This window comes from Bombina bombina, chromosome 4, assembly GCF_027579735.1.
Source record: "Bombina bombina isolate aBomBom1 chromosome 4, aBomBom1.pri, whole genome shotgun sequence".
Lineage (NCBI taxonomy): Eukaryota > Metazoa > Chordata > Amphibia > Anura > Bombinatoridae > Bombina > Bombina bombina.
Window position 1 is genome coordinate 808,298,521 of NC_069502.1, and position 19,187 is coordinate 808,317,707.

The 19,187-nt window shown below is 42.8% G+C and overlaps 2 protein-coding genes across 2 annotated transcripts in view; one reads left to right on the forward strand and one right to left on the reverse strand.

Moving 5' to 3' along the window:
- Positions 1-357: 357 nt before the first annotated feature.
- On the reverse strand, positions 358-18,777 carry LOC128657892 (gastrula zinc finger protein XlCGF66.1-like). Its single transcript, XM_053712320.1, has 6 exons — positions 17,304-18,777; positions 4,512-4,634; positions 1,357-1,416; positions 1,030-1,177; positions 591-683; positions 358-452 (listed from the first exon to the last, which is right to left on the reverse strand). The coding sequence occupies exons 2-6, from the start codon at positions 4,587-4,589 to the stop codon at positions 358-360; spliced, it is 474 nt and encodes a 157-aa protein (XP_053568295.1). The 5' UTR covers positions 4,590-4,634; positions 17,304-18,777.
- LOC128657066 (gastrula zinc finger protein XlCGF26.1-like) overlaps positions 1,055-19,187 on the forward strand; it is a 61,313-nt gene continuing 43,180 nt past the window's right edge. The window contains exon 1 of the mRNA XM_053711293.1: positions 1,055-1,072. The gene's annotated coding sequence lies outside the window, so the exon portion shown is untranslated. The remainder of the gene's footprint in view (positions 1,073-19,187) is intronic.

Below are 19,187 nucleotides of genomic sequence, written 5' to 3' on the forward strand. Positions count from 1 at the left end.
ATATTTTAGTTAGTTTTTTTAGGCGCAGGCAGTTTCTAAAGTGCGGTAAGTCACTGGCGACTCCAGAAATTTGTAGTTACGCTTATTTCTGGACATCGCTAGTTTATCCGACTTACGGCACTTTAGCAACTGCCGGCGCCTTATATGTAATCGCCGATGTGCGAGGTGAAACTACGGGCGGCGTGGGTTCCCTCGCTTGCGCCGAAAACTATGCCGTTTATCGGATTGCGCCAAAGGTAGGGGTGTGAACCAAATATATTTTATTATTACAATCTGTCTGTACTGACACTCATCATTAACATAGGAGGAAAACATTTTAGAATCTGAGTTTTCTAACTGTGAACCCTATACCATAGATCACTCACCTGCAGAGACATCAGATGGCTGAATATTCTGTACAAGGTCTCCATGTGCTCCTGTGTGTAGATTTTCATCACTGCGACCTGTTAGTTCTAATAAAGAATAAAATTAGTTTTATGGTTATATGGATTTAAGTGCAGTTATCTCACACAATCTGATTATACAGTAATATTACACAACAGATCAGTATTTGAAAACATTACTAGTAGCTTCTGCCATAGATTTGTTACCTGCAGAGATGTCTGATGGGGTCTCCACTGGCTGAATATTCTGTACTCTATGTGCTCCTGTGTATAGATTTTTATCTCTGTGACCTGTTAGTTCTAATAAAGAATAAAATAAATTTATTTTGTTAAATGGATATGAAACAATTTTGGTTGCATTTAAAAATATATATATTTAAATGTATTCAATTAAGAACAAAACAAAGCATCTGTTTTGCACTTAAACAATTACATATATAAATGAATATACAAATTGATTTAGCAGTAATTCCCATTGACCCTTTAACTGTGTTTTTATTATTTTTGTTGGGTATAAAATTAGTTTATAATCAGACAGCTCATTAGATCACACATGACGGATTCACTGTAGATTTGCTCTGTGTCACTCACGTCAGTAGTGTTTTTGCACTTCCTGAGTGAGGTATTTATTACTACACAGCGTTACCTGAGCTCTCATTTCCTGGGATCTCCTTAGTCCTTAGTGCTTGGTGAGTCTCCATCATGACGTCCTTGTAAAGCTCCTTGTGTCCCTCTATATACTCCCACTCCTCCATAGAGAAATACACAGCAACATCATCACACTTTATAGGCACCTGAAACACACATAACTCATTCAGCGCTGACACAGGGACAGGTTCTGTCACACACTTTTACTGACAGAGCCAGGATAATGTTACTGAGAACATACAGAAGGCAGGAAATACACACAGGGTCAGATGGGTCAGTAAAGGAAGTCACTGTGTATATTGTCACATTCCCCAGCAGTGCTCACCTCTCCGCTCAGCTGTTGAACGCTGCTGTGGGAGGGCCTCTTCTTCACAATGGTGTATTCCTATAATATGTATGAGAAAGATCATCAGACTCCATTTGCCTGGACTAACAAGTTCTTGTTTACTTCTCTCGATCATCACAAAACATATAAATAAATAAAATATTATAGTGGATAATTCTGTGGGACATCTATGGATAAAAGCTGCTAAAGACTGAGGACATGAGCTCAGGAATATAGACATTTCTGGAACATTTAAGAGGATGTGATGGGGGAAGGGTGAGTTGAGCCCTTGATTGATAGGAGGTTCCTTCGGTGCTGAGGTCCCTTGGGTATTAAGGCTTTTTGTAGTTGGGGGCCTTTAGATTCTGGAGGGAGTTTTTGCAATAGAGGTCATGTAGTAGGACTTTGTATGCTTGGAATTTTTCTTTATTGTGGGAGGGTTCTTGGGTGTTAGGATTAGTATTTTTTTTGCAGCAGCAAACCGTTGTGCAGGGTGCCCTGGGTGCTGGGGGATGATTTGTGTTGGAGGGTTGTGCAGGTCAGTAAGCTTAAAGGGGCAGTCTACTTTATTTTATTTATTATTTAAAAAGATAGATAACGCCTTTACTACGCCTTTACTACCCATTCCCCAGATTTGCATAACCAACAATGTTATATTTATATATTTTATAACTAAACCTCTATATCTCCGCCTGTTTCTAAGCCCCTGTAGGTCGCCTCACGGTGCTTTTTAAAGGGACAGTCTAGTCCAAAATAAACTTTCATGATTCAGATAGGGCATGTCATTTTAAACAATTTTCCAATTTACTTTTATCACCAATTGTGCTTTGTTCTCTTGGTATTCTTAGTTGAAAGCTAAACCTATGCTAATTTCTAAGCCCTTGAAGGCTGTCTCTTCCCTCAGGGCATTTTGACAGTTTTTCACCACTAGAGGGTGTTAGTTCATGTGTGTCATATAGATAACACATCTCATGCACGTGGAGTTCCTATGAGCCAGCACTGATTGGCTAAAATGCAGGTCTGTCAAAAGAACTGAAATAAGGGGGCAGTTTGCAGAGGCTTAAATACAAGGTAATCAGAGGTAAAATGTGTTTTTACTGTGTTGGTTATGCAAAACTAGGGAATGGGTTATAAAGGCATTATCTATCTTCTAAAACAATAAAAATTCTGATGTAGACTGTCCCTTTAACTTTTCACAGCAAGATAGTGCAAGTCCATGTGTGAAATATAGATAACATTTTGCTCACTCCTATGGAGTTATGCAGGAACCAACACAAGTTGGCTATAGGCAAGTTTGTAAAAAGCACTGAGATAAGGGGCAGTCTGCAGAGGCTTAGATACAGATAATGATAAAGCAAAACGTATATTAGTATAACAGTAATGGTTATGCAAAACTGGTGAATGGGTAATAAAGAGATTATCTATCTTTTTAAACAATAACACTTTTTAAGTAGCCTGTCCTTTTAAAAGTGACAATCAAGTCAAAATAAACTTTTATGATTCAGATAGAGCATGCCGTTTTAAGACACTTTCCAATTTACTTTCATTATCAAATTTTGTGCAATATTTTATATACACTCTTTCTGGGGAACAAGATCCTACTGAGCACGTGCACAAGTTCACAGGGTAAACGTATACTAGTCTGTGATTGGCTGGTGTTTGTCATATAATATAGGGGGCCAGCAAAATGGGAGAAAAAAGAAATTTGTCAGGAAAAAAACTGTTTATTTGAAATTCAGAGTAGGTTTTATTGCTTTGTCTTTTTATTAAGCCCTTGTTAATTATGCAATTCTACTGCATTGAGTGGTCCTTTAAATTAGTGTTTGTGAGATGGTCTGGTTAGGGTTTGTCAGATGGTCTGGGTGAGCTAAAGCTAAGGGTATGTGAGATGGTCTGGTTGAGTAGAAGTTAGGGTATGTGAGATGGTCTGGTTGAGCAGAAGTTAGGGTATGTGAGATGGTCTGGGTGAGATGAAGTTAGGGTTAGTGAAATGTCTGGGTGAGATGAAGTTAGGGTTAGTGAGATTGTCTGGGTGAGATGAATTTAGGGCTAGTGAGATGGTCTGGGTGAGTGAGATGGTCTGGGTGAGATGAAGTTAGGGTTAGTGAGATGGTCTGGGTGAGATGAAATTAGGGCTAGTGAGATGGTCTGGGTGAGTGAGATGAAGTTAGGGCTAGTGAGATGGTCTGGGTGAGATGAAGTTAGTGTGAGTGAGATGGTCTGGGTGAGATGAAATTAGGGCTAGTGAGATTGTCTGGGTGAGTGAGATGAAGTTAGGGCTAGTGAGATGGTCTGGGTGAGATGAAGTTAGGGTGAGTGAGATGGTCTGGGTGAGTGAGATGGTCTGGGTGAGATGAAGTTAGGGCTAGTGAGATGGTTTGGGTGAGATGAAGTTAGGGTTAGTGAGATGGTCTGGATGAGTTAGATGGTCTGGCTGAGATGAAGTTAGGGTTAGTGAGATGATCTGGGTGAGATGAAGTTAGGGCTAGTGAGATGGTCTGGGTGAGTGAGATGGTCTGGGTGAGATGAAGTTAGGGCTAGTGAGATGGTCTGGGTGAGTGAGATGGTCTGGGTGAGATGAAGTTAGGGTTAGTGAGATGGTCTGGGTGAGATGAAGTTAGGGCTAGTGAGATGGTCTGGGTGAGTGAGATGAAGTTAGGGCTAGTGAGATGGTCTAGGTGAGATGAAGTTAGAGTTAGTGAGATGGTCTGGGTGAGTGAGATGGTCTGGGTGAGATGAAGTTAGGGCTAGTGAGATGGTTTGGGTGAGATGAAGTTAGGGTTAGTGAGATGGTCTGGATGACTTAGATGGTCTGGCTGAGATGAAGTTAGGGTTAGTGAGATGGTCTGGGTGAGTGAGATGGTCTGGGTGAGATGAAGTTAGGGTTAGTGAGATGGTCTGGGTGAGATGAAGTTAGGGTTAGTGAGATGGTCTGGGTGAGATGAAGTTAGGGTTAGTGAGATGGTCTGGGTGAGATGAAGTTAGGGTTAGTGAGATGGTCTGGGTGAGATGAAGTTAGGGTTAGTGAGATGGTCTGGGTTAGATGAAGTTAGGGTTAGTGAGATGGTCTGGGTAAACTGAAGTAAGATCTGGTGTATCAGAAGCAGCACAGTAAATAGTACCAGTTTCACATGACATTACCCAGAAGCTCTCACCTCTCCGGTCAGCAGGCAGATGATGCCCAGGGCCTGACTCAGGAACTGCTCTGCTATCTGCTTCCTGTATTTCTTCATCTTGTTCTTTGTCAGTGACTGAGTTAGATGCTATAAATGTGACACCTGCGAGAAGAAAGCAAGACAGCAACATGAGAGATCAGAAATAATCAGAGCTCTTCCGATATTTTTATTAAGGTAAAGAGATGATTATGTGATATTAAACATGTTTATGTCACTTATGCACAATCTAATACTACACATGTGACCAGCTGCATATAGAGAAGATAACATATAAAGTGATAAAATGTGACAATCTTTATATAGCAGGTTTGTCAAACGTTATGGGGTGACACATTTATTTAATATTAGTATCATGAGAAGGTGACTGTATACAGGAATATGCAGAGTTATCTGATAAATCAGGAAACAAATGGTCCTTATACCTACTACCCTCTGAACAGCTGTGCTTGTGCTTCATATAATTATATATATATTGCATTACTCCGAGATGTGGATTCCTCTTCATATTTAGTTAAATGGCTTCATGTCACCCCTAACTTTTCATTAAGATAGTCATAAATGGTTAATTATAGCAACAGTAATAATAATATCTAATAGCAAAAAGAAACAAACAGCCAGATTACGAGTTGTGCGTTATGAGTGAAAAAGCAACGTTATGGCTCATAACGCTGCTTTTTCATTAACGCTGGCATTACGAGTCTTGTAGGTATAGGTGTACCGCACACCTTTTTGGCCGTCACGCAACGTCAGTACCGCACTTTTAAAAAAGCCCTTTTTCAATAGGACTTCCATAGCGCCGGTATTACGAGTTTCCCTGGCAGGCCAAAAAGTGAGTGGTACAGCCTATAACTACAAGATCCCGTACCGCCATCTGAAGTCAGTAGTTATGAGTTTTACGTTACAAAGCTGTACCATAAAACTTGTGACTAAAGTGTTAAAAAGTACACTAACACCCATAAACTACCTATTAACCCCTAAACCGAGGCCCGCCAGCACCGCAAACACTATAATTTATTAACCCCTAATCTGCCGCTCCGGACATCGCCACCACTATTAAAATGTATTAATCCCTATTCCGCCGTTCCCTGACATCATCACCACTATAATAAACCTAATAACCTCTAAACCGCTGCACTCCTGCATCGCAAACACTAGTTAAATATTATTAACCCCTAATCTGCCGTCCACCCACACCGCCGCTATAATAAAACTATTTTATAACGAAATATACTAAAATAAACTATTAACCCCTAAACCTCTGGCCTCCCACATCACCAACTCTACATAAATATATTAACCCCTAAACCTAACGTAACCCTAACCCTAACACCCCCTATCTTAAATATAATTAAAATAAAGTTAAATTAAAACTTACAATTATTAACTAAAAATAATTCCTATTTAAAACTAAATACAAACTTACCTGTAAAATAAAACCTAAGCTAGCTACAATATAGCAATATAATATAACTATATAATCTAATAACCCTATAAAAAAAAGCCCTCCCAAAATAAAAAACCCCTAGCCTACACTAAACTGCCAATAGCCCTTAAAATGGCCTTTTGTGGGGCATTGCCCCAAAGATAACAGCTCTTTTACCTGGCAATAAAAAACACAAATACCCCCCCCAACAGTAAAACCCACCACCCACACAACCAAACCCCCCAAATAAAACTATCTAAATAAACCTAAGCTAACCATTGCCCTGAAAAGGGCATTTGGATGGGCATTGCCCTTAAAAGGGCATTCAGCTCTTTTACGAAGTGCCCAAACCCTAATCTAAAAATAAAACCCACCCAAAAAACCCTTAAAAAAAACCTAACACTAACCCCCGACGATCCACTTACAGTTTGTGAAGTCTGGACATCCATTCTCATCCAGCCGGCGAAGTCCTCCTCCAATCGGAAAGAAGTCCTCATCCAAGCGGAAAGAAGTCTTCATCCAGGCGGCAAGAAGTCTTCATCCAGGCGGCAAGAAGTCTTCATCCAGGCGGCAAGAAGTCTTCATCCAGGCGGCAAGAAGTCTTCATCCAGGCGGCAAGAAGTCTTCATCCAGGCGGCAAGAAGTCTTCATCCAGGCGGCAAGAAGACTTCATCTAGGCGGCAAGAAGTCTTCATCCAGGCGGCAAGAAGTCTTCATCCAGGCGGCAAGAAGTCTTCATCCAGCCGGCAAAGTCCTCATCCAAGCAGCCATAAATCTTCATCCAGACGGCATCTTCTATCTTCATCCATCCGGCGTAGAGCATCTTCTTCATACGGTCACCACCGGACACTGAAGGTTCCCTTTAAGGGACTTCATCAAAGATGGCGTACCTTGAATTCCTATTGGCTGATAGAGTTCTATCAGTCAATAGAAATTAAAAGGTGAAAAAATACTTTTGGCTGATCCAATCAGCCAATAGGATTGAGATTTAATCCTATTGGCTGATCCAATCAGCCAATAGGATTGAGCTTGCATTCTATTGGCTGTTCTAATCAGTCAATAGAATGTGAGCTCAATCCTATTGGCTGATTGGATCAGCTAATAGGATTTTTTCACCTTTAATTCCTATTGGCTGATAGAACTCTATCAGCCAATAGGAATTCAAGGTACGCCATCCTTGATGACATCCCTTAAAGGGAACCTTCAGTGTACGGTGGCGACCGAATGAAGAGGATGCTTTGCGCCAGATGTCTTGAAGATGGACCCGCTCCGCGCCGGATGGATGAAGATAGAAGATGCCGTCTGGAAGAAGACTGCGCCGGCTGGATGAGGATGGATGTCCGGACTTTGCAAACTGTAAGTGGATTGTCGGGGGTTAGTGTTAGGTTTTTTTAAGGGTTTTTTGGGTGGGTTTTATTTTTAACTTAGGGTTTGGGCACTTCGTCAAATAGCAAATATATTTATTTTTACACTTTTATTTAAAACATATGCTTGAAACAGACGTTACCAGGGGGGAAAAAATATATCCACGGTTAAGCAACCTCTGGACTAATTGTAAGATTACAAAATCTAGAAATCCCCACCGGTAATTAGACAAGTAAAATAGGGATGTATTATATAAGGCTAAAATAAAACTATTTTATAACGAAATATACTAAAATAAACTATTAACCCCTAAACCTCTGGCCTCCCACATCACCAACTCTACATAAATATATTAACCCCTAAACCTAACGTAACCCTAACCCTAACACCCCCTATCTTAAATATAATTAAAATAAAGTTAAATTAAAACTTACAATTATTAACTAAAAATAATTCCTATTTAAAACTAAATACAAACTTACCTGTAAAATAAAACCTAAGCTAGCTACAATATAGCAATATAATATAACTATATAATCTAATAACCCTATAAAAAAAAGCCCTCCCAAAATAAAAAACCCCTAGCCTACACTAAACTGCCAATAGCCCTTAAAATGGCCTTTTGTGGGGCATTGCCCCAAAGATAACAGCTCTTTTACCTGGCAATAAAAAACACAAATACCCCCCCCCCAACAGTAAAACCCACCACCCACACAACCAAACCCCCCAAATAAAACTATCTAAATAAACCTAAGCTAACCATTGCCCTGAAAAGGGCATTTGGATGGGCATTGCCCTTAAAAGGGCATTCAGCTCTTTTACGAAGTGCCCAAACCCTAATCTAAAAATAAAACCCACCCAAAAAACCCTTAAAAAAAACCTAACACTAACCCCCGACGATCCACTTACAGTTTGTGAAGTCTGGACATCCATTCTCATCCAGCCGGCGAAGTCCTCCTCCAATCGGAAAGAAGTCCTCATCCAAGCGGAAAGAAGTCTTCATCCAGGCGGCAAGAAGTCTTCATCCAGGCGGCAAGAAGTCTTCATCCAGGCGGCAAGAAGTCTTCATCCAGGCGGCAAGAAGTCTTCATCCAGGCGGCAAGAAGTCTTCATCCAGGCGGCAAGAAGTCTTCATCCAGGCGGCAAGAAGTCTTCATCCAGGCGGCAAGAAGACTTCATCTAGGCGGCAAGAAGTCTTCATCCAGGCGGCAAGAAGTCTTCATCCAGGCGGCAAGAAGTCTTCATCCAGCCGGCAAAGTCCTCATCCAAGCAGCCATAAATCTTCATCCAGACGGCATCTTCTATCTTCATCCATCCGGCGTAGAGCATCTTCTTCATACGGTCACCACCGGACACTGAAGGTTCCCTTTAAGGGACTTCATCAAAGATGGCGTACCTTGAATTCCTATTGGCTGATAGAGTTCTATCAGTCAATAGAAATTAAAAGGTGAAAAAATACTTTTGGCTGATCCAATCAGCCAATAGGATTGAGATTTAATCCTATTGGCTGATCCAATCAGCCAATAGGATTGAGCTTGCATTCTATTGGCTGTTCTAATCAGTCAATAGAATGTGAGCTCAATCCTATTGGCTGATTGGATCAGCTAATAGGATTTTTTCACCTTTAATTCCTATTGGCTGATAGAACTCTATCAGCCAATAGGAATTCAAGGTACGCCATCCTTGATGACATCCCTTAAAGGGAACCTTCAGTGTACGGTGGCGACCGAATGAAGAGGATGCTTTGCGCCAGATGTCTTGAAGATGGACCCGCTCCGCGCCGGATGGATGAAGATAGAAGATGCCGTCTGGAAGAAGACTGCGCCGGCTGGATGAGGATGGATGTCCGGACTTTGCAAACTGTAAGTGGATTGTCGGGGGTTAGTGTTAGGTTTTTTTAAGGGTTTTTTGGGTGGGTTTTATTTTTAACTTAGGGTTTGGGCACTTCGTCAAATAGCAAATATATTTATTTTTACACTTTTATTTAAAACATATGCTTGAAACAGACGTTACCAGGGGGGAAAAAATATATCCACGGTTAAGCAACCTCTGGACTAATTGTAAGATTACAAAATCTAGAAATCCCCACCGGTAATTAGACAAGTAAAATAGGGATGTATTATATAAGGCTAAAAAAGAATGGGATAAGTCACTTCCATACTTCAAATAAATAATAGCCAAATTCTATAGCATCCACGTTTAAAATAAAATAAGGGCTAGTGGACTGGGTGTTGCGTGTCAAATCAGCAAGTCATACAGGGTAGAGAAGTTAGCATAAAAGTGATTCCATACACACAGGGTAGGTATTTAGGACAAGCATACAAATGTACAAGCTGTGCGCTCAAAGGCGTCCTCCTGCCTGCGTACTGCTCTGATTGAACAGAGTCAGCCGATTTCTGGCTAAAATCCCTATCAGATAGAGCTAGTTCACATACACACAAGTCATTCTCATATGCGCTCTGGATGTATTATATTCAATACAAAATGTCAAAATGTCACCATAAATTTCTCTCAGTTACGTTCAAACCGATACATTCAATTCAACATTAAAGGTTACTATATAGCTTATAGCGTAATGGCATATAGAGCTTAACAGAAATGTAGCTGTTTGTAACTAGGCAATTAAGCTTATTCTTAGATAACAGTTATAAATTTTATAACAACCCTCCTATAGTAGCAGTTGGAGTGAGAAAACTATAGCAATATAAGTATAAGGTTACAGCGGTATAAAGTTAGAGAATTATCAAAAAACCGCTACTGCTATTTTAGGTATGTGACTAGCTTGCACGCTTATTCCACCCAAGGCCACGCCCACCGACGCGTTTCCATCACAGAACGTGACTTCGTCAGGGCATAGGGCCAGCCCAGCATTCGGTACAAGAATTTATAGTAGTCCGTTGTCATGGCAACTTATAAAGTGTTGGAAACGGAGGTGTAAAACTCCGCTATGGCCTCATTCTGTCATTTAACTTTTAATTTGTATTAGGTATGTATTCTGCCTTTAATTCATTGCACATTTCTAAAGTGAATATTAGAACAAAAAGGGAACGCAACAATTCCTCATTTTATTGACGCTCACCACTCTTGTGTGGAGGTATATTGTGCATCATTATGTGCAAGTATTGTAGGGGAAACGTATATTCCCTAGTGATTATATTGGGAGAGTTTTATAGGGAGAGATAGATATAATGCCTATACAGCATATTGTATTCTACTTTTATAGAATACCTAGGTCAAATATGCTGATAATTGGTGTAGTATTTAACCCCTTAATGACCACAGCACTTTTCCATTTTCTGTCCGTTTGGGACCAAGGCTATTTTTACATTTTTGCGGTGTTTGTGTTTAGCTGTAATTTTCCTCTTACTCATTTACTGTACCCACACATATTATATACCGTTTTTCTCGCCACTAAATGGACTTTCTAAAGATACCATTATTTTCATCATATCTTATAATTTACTATAAAAAAAATATAAAATATGAGGAAAAATTGAAAAAAACACTTTTTCTAACTTTGACCCCCAAAATCTGTTACATACTGTATCTACAACCACCAAAAAACACCCATGCTAAATAGTTTCAAAATTTTGTCCTGAGTTTAGAAATACCCAATGTTTACATGTTCTTTGCTTTTTTTGCAAGTTATAGGGCCATAAATACAAGTAGCACTTTGCTATTTCCAAACCACTTTTTTCCAAAATTAGCGCTAGTTACATTAGAACACTAATATCTTTCAGGAATCCCTGAATATCCCTTGACATGTATATATTTTTTTTTAGTAGACATCCCAAAGTATTGATCTAGGACAATTTTGGTATATTTCATACCACCATTTCACCGCCAAATGCGATCAAATACAAAAAATCGTTCACTTTTTCACAAATTTTTTCACAAACTTTTGGTTTCTCACTGAAATTATTTACAAACAACTTGTGCAATTATGGCATAAATGGTTGTAAATTCTTCTCTGGGATCCCCTTTGTTCAGAAATAGCAGACATATATGGCTTTGGCGTTGCTTTTTGGTAATTAGAAGGCCGCTAAATGCCACTGAGCACCAAAAGTGTATTATGCCCAGCAGTTAAGGGGTTAATTAGGGAGCTTTTAGGGAGCTTGTAGGGTTAATTTTAGCTTTAGTGTAGTATAGTAGACAACCCCAAGTATTGATCTAGGCACATTTTGGTATATTTCATGCCACCATTTCACCGCCAAATGCGATCAAATTGAAAAAAAAGTTAAATTTTTCACAATTTTAGGTTTCTCACTGAAATTATTTACAAACAACTTGTGCAATTATGGCACAAATGGTTGTAAATACTTGTCTGGGATCCCCTTTGTTCAGAAATAGCAGACATATATGACTTTGGCGTTGCTTTCTGGTAATTAGAAGGCCGCTAAATCCTGCTGCGCCTCACACGTGTATTCTGGCTAGCAGTGAAGGGGTTAATTAGGGAGTTTGTAGGGAGCTTGCAGGATTAATTTTAGCTTTAGTGTAGAGATCAGCCTCCCACCTGACACATCCCACCCCCTGATCCCTCCCAAACAGCTCCCTTCCCTCCCCCACCCCACAATTGTCCCCGCCATCTTAAGTACTGGCAGAAAGTCTGCCAGTACTAAAATAAAAGGGTTTTTTATGCTAGGGTGTAGGATCCCCCCCTTAGCCCCCAACCTCCCTGATCCCCCCCAAAACCGCTCTCTGACCATCCCCTCTGCCTCATTGGGGGCCATCTTGGGTACTGGCAGCTGTCTGCCAGTACCCAGTTTGCAAAAAAAAAAGGGCTTTTTTTATATTTATTTGGCTTTTACCTTGCTGATCTTTTTTTTTTTAAAAAAATATTACGGCATTTAAACATTTTTATTAACACATTTTCTGTAGTGTAGCGGTTCCCACCCGCTCCCTCCCCGTGCACGCGCCCGCCCCCGCCCTCCCGTGTGCGCGCCCCCGCTCATCCCCGCCCACGATCCCGCCCCCCCTGCACATAACCAGGGCCATCGATGGCCGCCACCCGCCTCCCGGTCCGGCTCCCACCCACCAACGCAGGGAACCACCGATCTCCGGTGCAGAGAGGGCCACAGAATGGCTCTCTCTGCACCGGATGGCTTAAAAAAGTTATTGCAGGATGCCTCCATATCGAGGCATCACTGCAATAACCGGAAAGCAGCTGGAAGCAAGCAGGATCGCTTCCAGCTGCTTTCCAAACCGAGGACGTGCAGGATACGTTCTCAGGCATTAACTGCCTTTTTTTTGAGGACGTACCCTGCACGTCCTCGGTCGTTAAGGGGTTAAAGAGTGGAAGAAGATATATACATAAAGTATCTTATTGTGGGTTAACTGTAGTTGCTTGTAGTAGCTTATCTGTAAGGTAAAAATGAGTCGCTGTTATTACCTATATAATTTAAGGAAATTACCTATCAAGTCACTGCCTGTTAGAGAGGCAGATTCATTTTTAATAAAATTAAGTTATATAGGATATGAGATTAGCATTGTATGTAAACTTTATTATAAGTTTCATTAGAATAATTTAAATTAAGTTCAATATTGTTAAAACACTATCCTCTGGCTTTGCTTCATCTTGGGGAAGTGAGCTCATTTAATTCAAGACCCTAGACAGGGATAATTAATAATCTTGAATCCACAATAAGATGTATTTCATGAACCATTATCTATAAAAAGCATTTGTATGAAATTGCTTCATTTAATCCCCTAGGTGAGGTGGATTTCAGTTCGTGAATCCATCTACACTCTTTCTGTAGTAGCATTTTGTTAATGTCGCCCCTTCTCCCTTTTAGTTTTATTTGTTCAATTGCACAAAAATAGATTTCATATTTGTGTCCCTGATGTTCATTGTTCATGTGTTGTGCTACAGGAACATTTCTGTTCCATTTGATGTCACCTATGTGTTCTAGCACTCTCGTTCGTAACTCTCTTGAGGTCTCACCCACATAGATTTTCGGGCATTTGCACATTGCAATATATATGACTTGTTTAGATCTGCAATTTAAAAAATCTTTGATTTCATATTGTTTGTCAGTGTCAGGGTGTATGAAGGTTTTTGTGGGGGTCATGTTCTTACAGGCTTGGCATCTTCCACATTTGTAAACTTCGTAAAAGAGATAAATGCCCTTTAAAGGGCAAAGTAAAATAGCTAAATGCCCTTTTCAGGGCAATGCCCATCCAAATGCCCTTTTCATGGCAATGGTTAGCTTAGGTTTATTTAGAAAGAGTTTTATTTGAGGGGTTTGGTTGTGTGGGTGGTGGGTTTTACTGTTGGGGGGGTTGTTTGTATTTTATATTGCCAGGTAAAAGAGCGGTTATCTTTGGGACAATGCCCCGCAAAAGGCCCTTTTAAGGGCTATTGGCAGTTTAGTGTAGGCTAGGGTTTTTTTTTATTTTGGGAGGGGGTTGTATTTTAATAGGGCTATTAGATTAGGAGTAATTTGTTTTTATTTTTGATAATTTCATTTTTTATTTTGTGTAATTTAGTGTTTATTTTTTTTTGTAATTTAGATCATTGTATTTTATTAATTTAATTTATTTTATTGTAATGTTAGTTTTTAGTGTAAGGCAGGTTAGGATTTATTTTACAGGTAACTTTGTATTTATTTTAACTAGGTAGCTAATAAATATTTAATAACTATTTACTAACTAGTCTACCTAGTTAAATAAATACAAACTTACCTGTGAAATAAAAATAAAACCTCAGATAGCTACAATATAACTATTAGTTATATTGTAGCTAGCTTAGGTTTTATTTTACAGGTAAGTTTGTATTTAGTTTTAAATAGGAATTATTTTTAGTTAATAATTGTAAGTTTCATTTAGCTGTATTTTAATTAGTTAGGGGGTGTTAGGGTTAGACTTATACTTAGGGTTACGTTAGGGTTAGGTTTAGGGGTTAATATATTTATGTAGAGTTAGTGATGTGGGAGGCCAGAGGTTTAGGGGTTAATAACTTTAGTATAGTGGTGGCGACATTGGGGGCAGATTAGGGGTTAATAAGTGTAGGTAGGTGGCGGCGATGTTAGGGGCAGCAGATTAGGGGTTAATAACTGTAATGTAGGTGTGGCGGTGTTGGGGCGGCAGATTAGGGGTTAATAACTAATGTAGGTGGCGGCGATGTTAGGGGCAGCAAATTAGGGGTGTTTAGACTCTGGGTTTATGTCAGGTTTAAACATTACTTTTTTTTTCCCCATAGACATCAATGGGGCTGCTTTACGGAGCTTTTCACTTCGCGATCGCAGGTGTTAGGCTTTTTTTTGCCGGTTCTCCCCATTTATGTCTAATGGGGAAATCGTGCACGAGCATGTCAAAGCAGCGCTTGATTTCGGTGCGGTATGGAGCTCAACGCATCCATATCGCCCGCATGAACTTGTAATAGCAGCGATTTAAGTGAGTGAAATAACGGTGAAAATGTTGTGGACGTTAATTTCCCTTTAGCACTCAAAACTCGTAATCCGGCTGATATTTTTTAGCAAACTTTTTCCCAGTTATGTCACATCCTGTTTGGGGCAACAATGCAGACTGACTTCCTGTGACCCCATCACATATAGTAATAAATATACAATTAGTATAAACAGGTCAGACTTGTACCCATCACCCTAACACACAGACTGTACTTCATCAAGTCCTCACTCCCTTAAATACAGCTTGCTCATTGTATCAGCCCGCTCACACCCAGTCCATGTACCAGCTCTCAGCCCCCCTCTGTCTCACATTCCAGCCCCTGTACAGATTCTCAGACCCTCTCCCTCACACTCCAGCCCTGTACTGGTTCTCAGTCCTCCTCTGTCTCACACCTAAGCCCCTGTACAAGATCTCAGTCCTCTATATCTCACAGCTCTGTCCCTGGGCAGACTCTCAACCGCATCTGTCTCACATCCCATCCCTTGCACAGGCTTTCAGCCCCCTATGTCTCACACCTCATACCCTGCACAAGTCTCTCATACCCCTCTCTCTCACAGCCCAGTCCTGTACAGGTTCTCAGTCCTCCTCTGTCCCACACCCCAGTCACTGTGCAGACTCTCAGCCCCCTCTGTCTCATACTCCAGCTCCTCTATAGATTCTTACCTCAACCCCTGTACAGACTCTCAGCCCTCCTGTCTCACACTTCAGCCCTTGTACAGACCCTCAGTCCCCCTCACATCTAAGCCCCTGTACAGACTCTCAGCCCTCCTCTGTCTCACACCCGAGCCCCAGTACAGACCCTCTGTCCCCCTCACACCCCAGCCCCTGTATAGAATCTCAGCTCCCTTCTGTCTCACACCTGAGCCCATGCACAGACTTTCAGCCCCCCTCACACCTCAGCCCCTATATTAACTCTCAGCCCCCCTCTGTCTCATACCCCAGTCCCTGTGCAGACTCTGACCCCCCTCCATTTCACACCCCATCTCCTGCACAGACACTGAGCTACAATCACACCCCAGTCCATGTATAGACTGTCAGACCCCCTCTTTCTCACACCTCAGACCCTGTACAGACACTCAGTCCCCTTACACCCCAGACCCTGTACAGAATATCAGCCCCCATACACCTCAGTCCCTGTATAGAATCAGACCTCTCTCTTACACACACCTGTCTTGTATTAGTTCTCAGCCTCTCTCTGCCTTACACCTAAGCCCCTGTACAAGTTCTCAGATCCCACTGTCTCACACCTCATACCCTGTATAAAACCTTAGCCCCCATCTCTCTCAAACATCCCAGTCCTGTACTGATTCTCAGTCCTCCTTTGACTCACACTTAAGCCCCTGTACAAGTTCTCAGCCCCCTCTGTCTCACACCCCAGACCCTGTACAGACTCTCAGCCCTCCTCTCTGTCTCACACTCCAGCCCTCGTACAGACCCTCAGCCCTCCTAACACCCCAGCCCCTGTATAGACTCTCAGTCCCCCCTGTCTCACACTGCAGCTCCTGTACAGACTATCAGCACCAATCACACCCCAGCCCCTGTAAAGACTCTCAGCCCCCCTCTCCCACCCCAGCCCCTCTCACACCTCAGCTCCTGTAGAGACTCATAGACCTATCCCCCTCTGCCTCACACCAAAGCCCCTGTATAGGCTCTTAGCCCCCTCTGTCTCACACCTTAGCCCATGTACAGACTTTCAGCCCTCCCCTCCGTCTCACACTCCAGTCCCTGTACAGACGCTTAGTGCTCCTCAAATCCCAGTCCCTGTATAGACTCTTAGGCCCCTCTGCCTCACAGATTCTCAGTCTCCTTCTCTCTCTCACCCCAGTCCTGTACTGGTTCACAGTCCTCCTCTGCCCCACTCTTAAACCCCTGTACAGATTTTCAGCCCCCTCTGTCTCAGACATCACCCCGCTCTGTGTTACATCCTAGCCCCTGTACAGACCATCAGTACCCCTGTCTCACACCCCTGCCCCTGTACAGACCAACAGCATCCTTGTCTCACACCACAGCCCCTGTACAGGTGCTCAGCCCCCTCTGTCTTACGCCCCAGCCCCTGTACAGACCATCAGCACCCCTGTCTTACACCCCAGCCCCTGTACAGACCATCAGCATCCCTGTCTCACACCCCAGCCCCTGTACAGACCATCAGCATCCCTGTCTCACACCCCAGCCCCTGTACAGACCAACATCACCCCTGCCTCACACTCCAGTCCCTGTAAAGGTTCTCACCCCCCTGATTTATACCCCAGTCCCAGTCCAGGTTCTGACCACACGGCCCATGCCCCCACTCACACCTCAGTCACTGTAGATTTGCAGCCCCCCTCTGTCTCGCATACCAGCCCCTATAGACTATAACCCCCCCTATCTCACACCCAGCCTCTGTAGACTCTAAGACACCCTCTTTCACACCCCAGCCACTGTAGACTCCCGGCCCCCTCTATCTCACACTCTAATGCATGTAGACTCTATGCTCACTTCTGTCTCGCACATAGCCCCCTCCTTACCCTCTCTCTCCGCAACCCCAGCTCAGCTCTCACCCTTAGGCGGTTAAACGTTAATTGTCACACATCTATTACCTGGTAGCAGCTAGATCCAGTCCCGGCTGAATGACTGATGATGTCACTACAGTCACGTGACTTCTGTGCGTTCACTTCAAGGGTCCTTAGCTGCAGTGGATCTAGCTGCTACTCGGATAAGGTACTGGAAGGAGGGTGTGTGTGAGGCATAGGAAACCTAATAATATTTATCTGTGTATAATGCACCAGGGAGGTGTTTGTGTGCGAGGCAATGGGAATAACTCTATAATATTATATACCTGTGTTAATAACTAATGTAGGTGGCGGCGATGTTAGGGGCAGCAAATTAGGGGTGTTTAGACTCTGGGTTTATGTCAGGTTTAAATATTACTTTTTTTTTCCCCATAGACATCAATGGGGCTGCGTTACGGAGCTTTTCGCTCCGCGATCGCAGGTGTTAGGCTTTTTTTTTGCCGGTTCTCCCCATTTATGTCTAATGGGGAAATCGTGCACGAGCATGTCAAAGCAGCGCTTGATTTCGGTGCGGTATGGAGCTCAACGCATCCATATCTCCCGCACAAGCCTGTTTTTTTTCTGAACTTGTAATAGCAGCGATTTAGGGGAGTGAAATAACGGTGAAAATGTTGTGGACGTTAATTTCCCTTTAGCACTCAAAACTTGTAATCCGGCTGATATTTTTTAGCAAACTTTTTCCCAGTTATATCACATCCTGTTTGGGGCAACAATGCAGACTGACTTCCTGTGACCCCATCACATATAGTAATAAATATACAATTAGTATAAACAGGTCAGACTTGTACCCATCACCCTAACACACAGACTGTACTTCATCAATTCCTCACTCCCTCAAATACAGCTTGCTCATTGTATCAGCCCCCTCACACCCAGTCCATGTACCAGCTCTCAGCCCCCCTCTGTCTCACATCCCAGCCCTTGTACAGATTCTCAGACCCTCTCCCTCACACCTCAGTCCTATACTGGTTCTCAGTCCTTCTCTGTCTCACACCTAAGCCCCTGTACAAGATCTCAGTCCTCTATATCTCACAGCTCTGTCCCTGTGCAGAATCTTAGCCCCCTCTTCCTCACATCCCATCCCTTGTACAGGCTGTCAACTCCCTCTGTCCCACACCTAAGCCCCTGTACAAGATCTCAGTCCCATCTGTCTCCCACGCAAGTCCCTGTGCAGACTCTCAACCCCATCTCTCTCACATCCCATCCCTTGCACAGGCTTTCAGCCCCCTATGTCCCGCACCTCATACCCTGCACAAGTCTCTCATACCCCTCTCTCTCACAGCCCAGTCCTGTACAGGTTCTCAGTCCTCCTCTGTCCCACACCCCAGTCACTGTGCAGACTCTCAGCCCCCTCTGTCTCATACTCCAGCTCCTCTATAGATTCTTACCTCAACCCCTGTACAGACTCTCAGCCCTCCTGTCTCACACTTCAGCCCTTGTACAGACCCTCAGTCCCCCTCACATCTAAGCCCCTGTACAGACTCTCAGCCCTCCTCTGTCTCACACCCGAGCCCCAGTACAGACCCTCTGTCCCCCTCACACCCCAGCCCCTGTATAGAATCTCAGCTCCCTTCTGTCTCACACCTGAGCCCATGTACAGACTTTCAGCCCCCCTCACACCTCAGCCCCTATATTAACTCTCAGCCCCCCTCTGTCTCATACCCCAGTCCCTGTGCAGACTCTCACCCCCCTCCATTTCACACCCCATCTCCTGCACAGACACTGAGCTACAATCACACCCCAGTCCATGTATAGACTGTCAGACCCCCTCTTTCTCACACCTCAGACCCTGTACAGACACTCAGTCCCCTTACACCCCAGACCCTGTACAGAATATCAGCCCCCATACACCTCAGTCCCTGTATAGAATCAGACCTCTCTCTTACACACACCTGTCTTGTATTAGTTCTC

What these genes read in the sequence shown, in the direction of transcription:
- LOC128657892 (XM_053712320.1), bottom strand. Translation starts at nt 4,589, where the DNA reads ATGAAGAAATACAGGAAGCAGATAGCAGAGCAGTTCCTGAGTCAGGCC. An exon ending in TTCAACAGCTGAGCGGAGAG is followed by an intron (nt 1,178 to 1,356) that starts GTGAGCACTGCT and finishes TGTGTGTTTCAG; the next exon opens with GTGCCTATAAAGTGTGATGA. An exon ending in CCCAGGAAATGAGAGCTCAG is followed by an intron (nt 684 to 1,029) that starts GTAACGCTGTGT and finishes ATTCTTTATTAG; the next exon opens with AACTAACAGGTCACAGAGAT.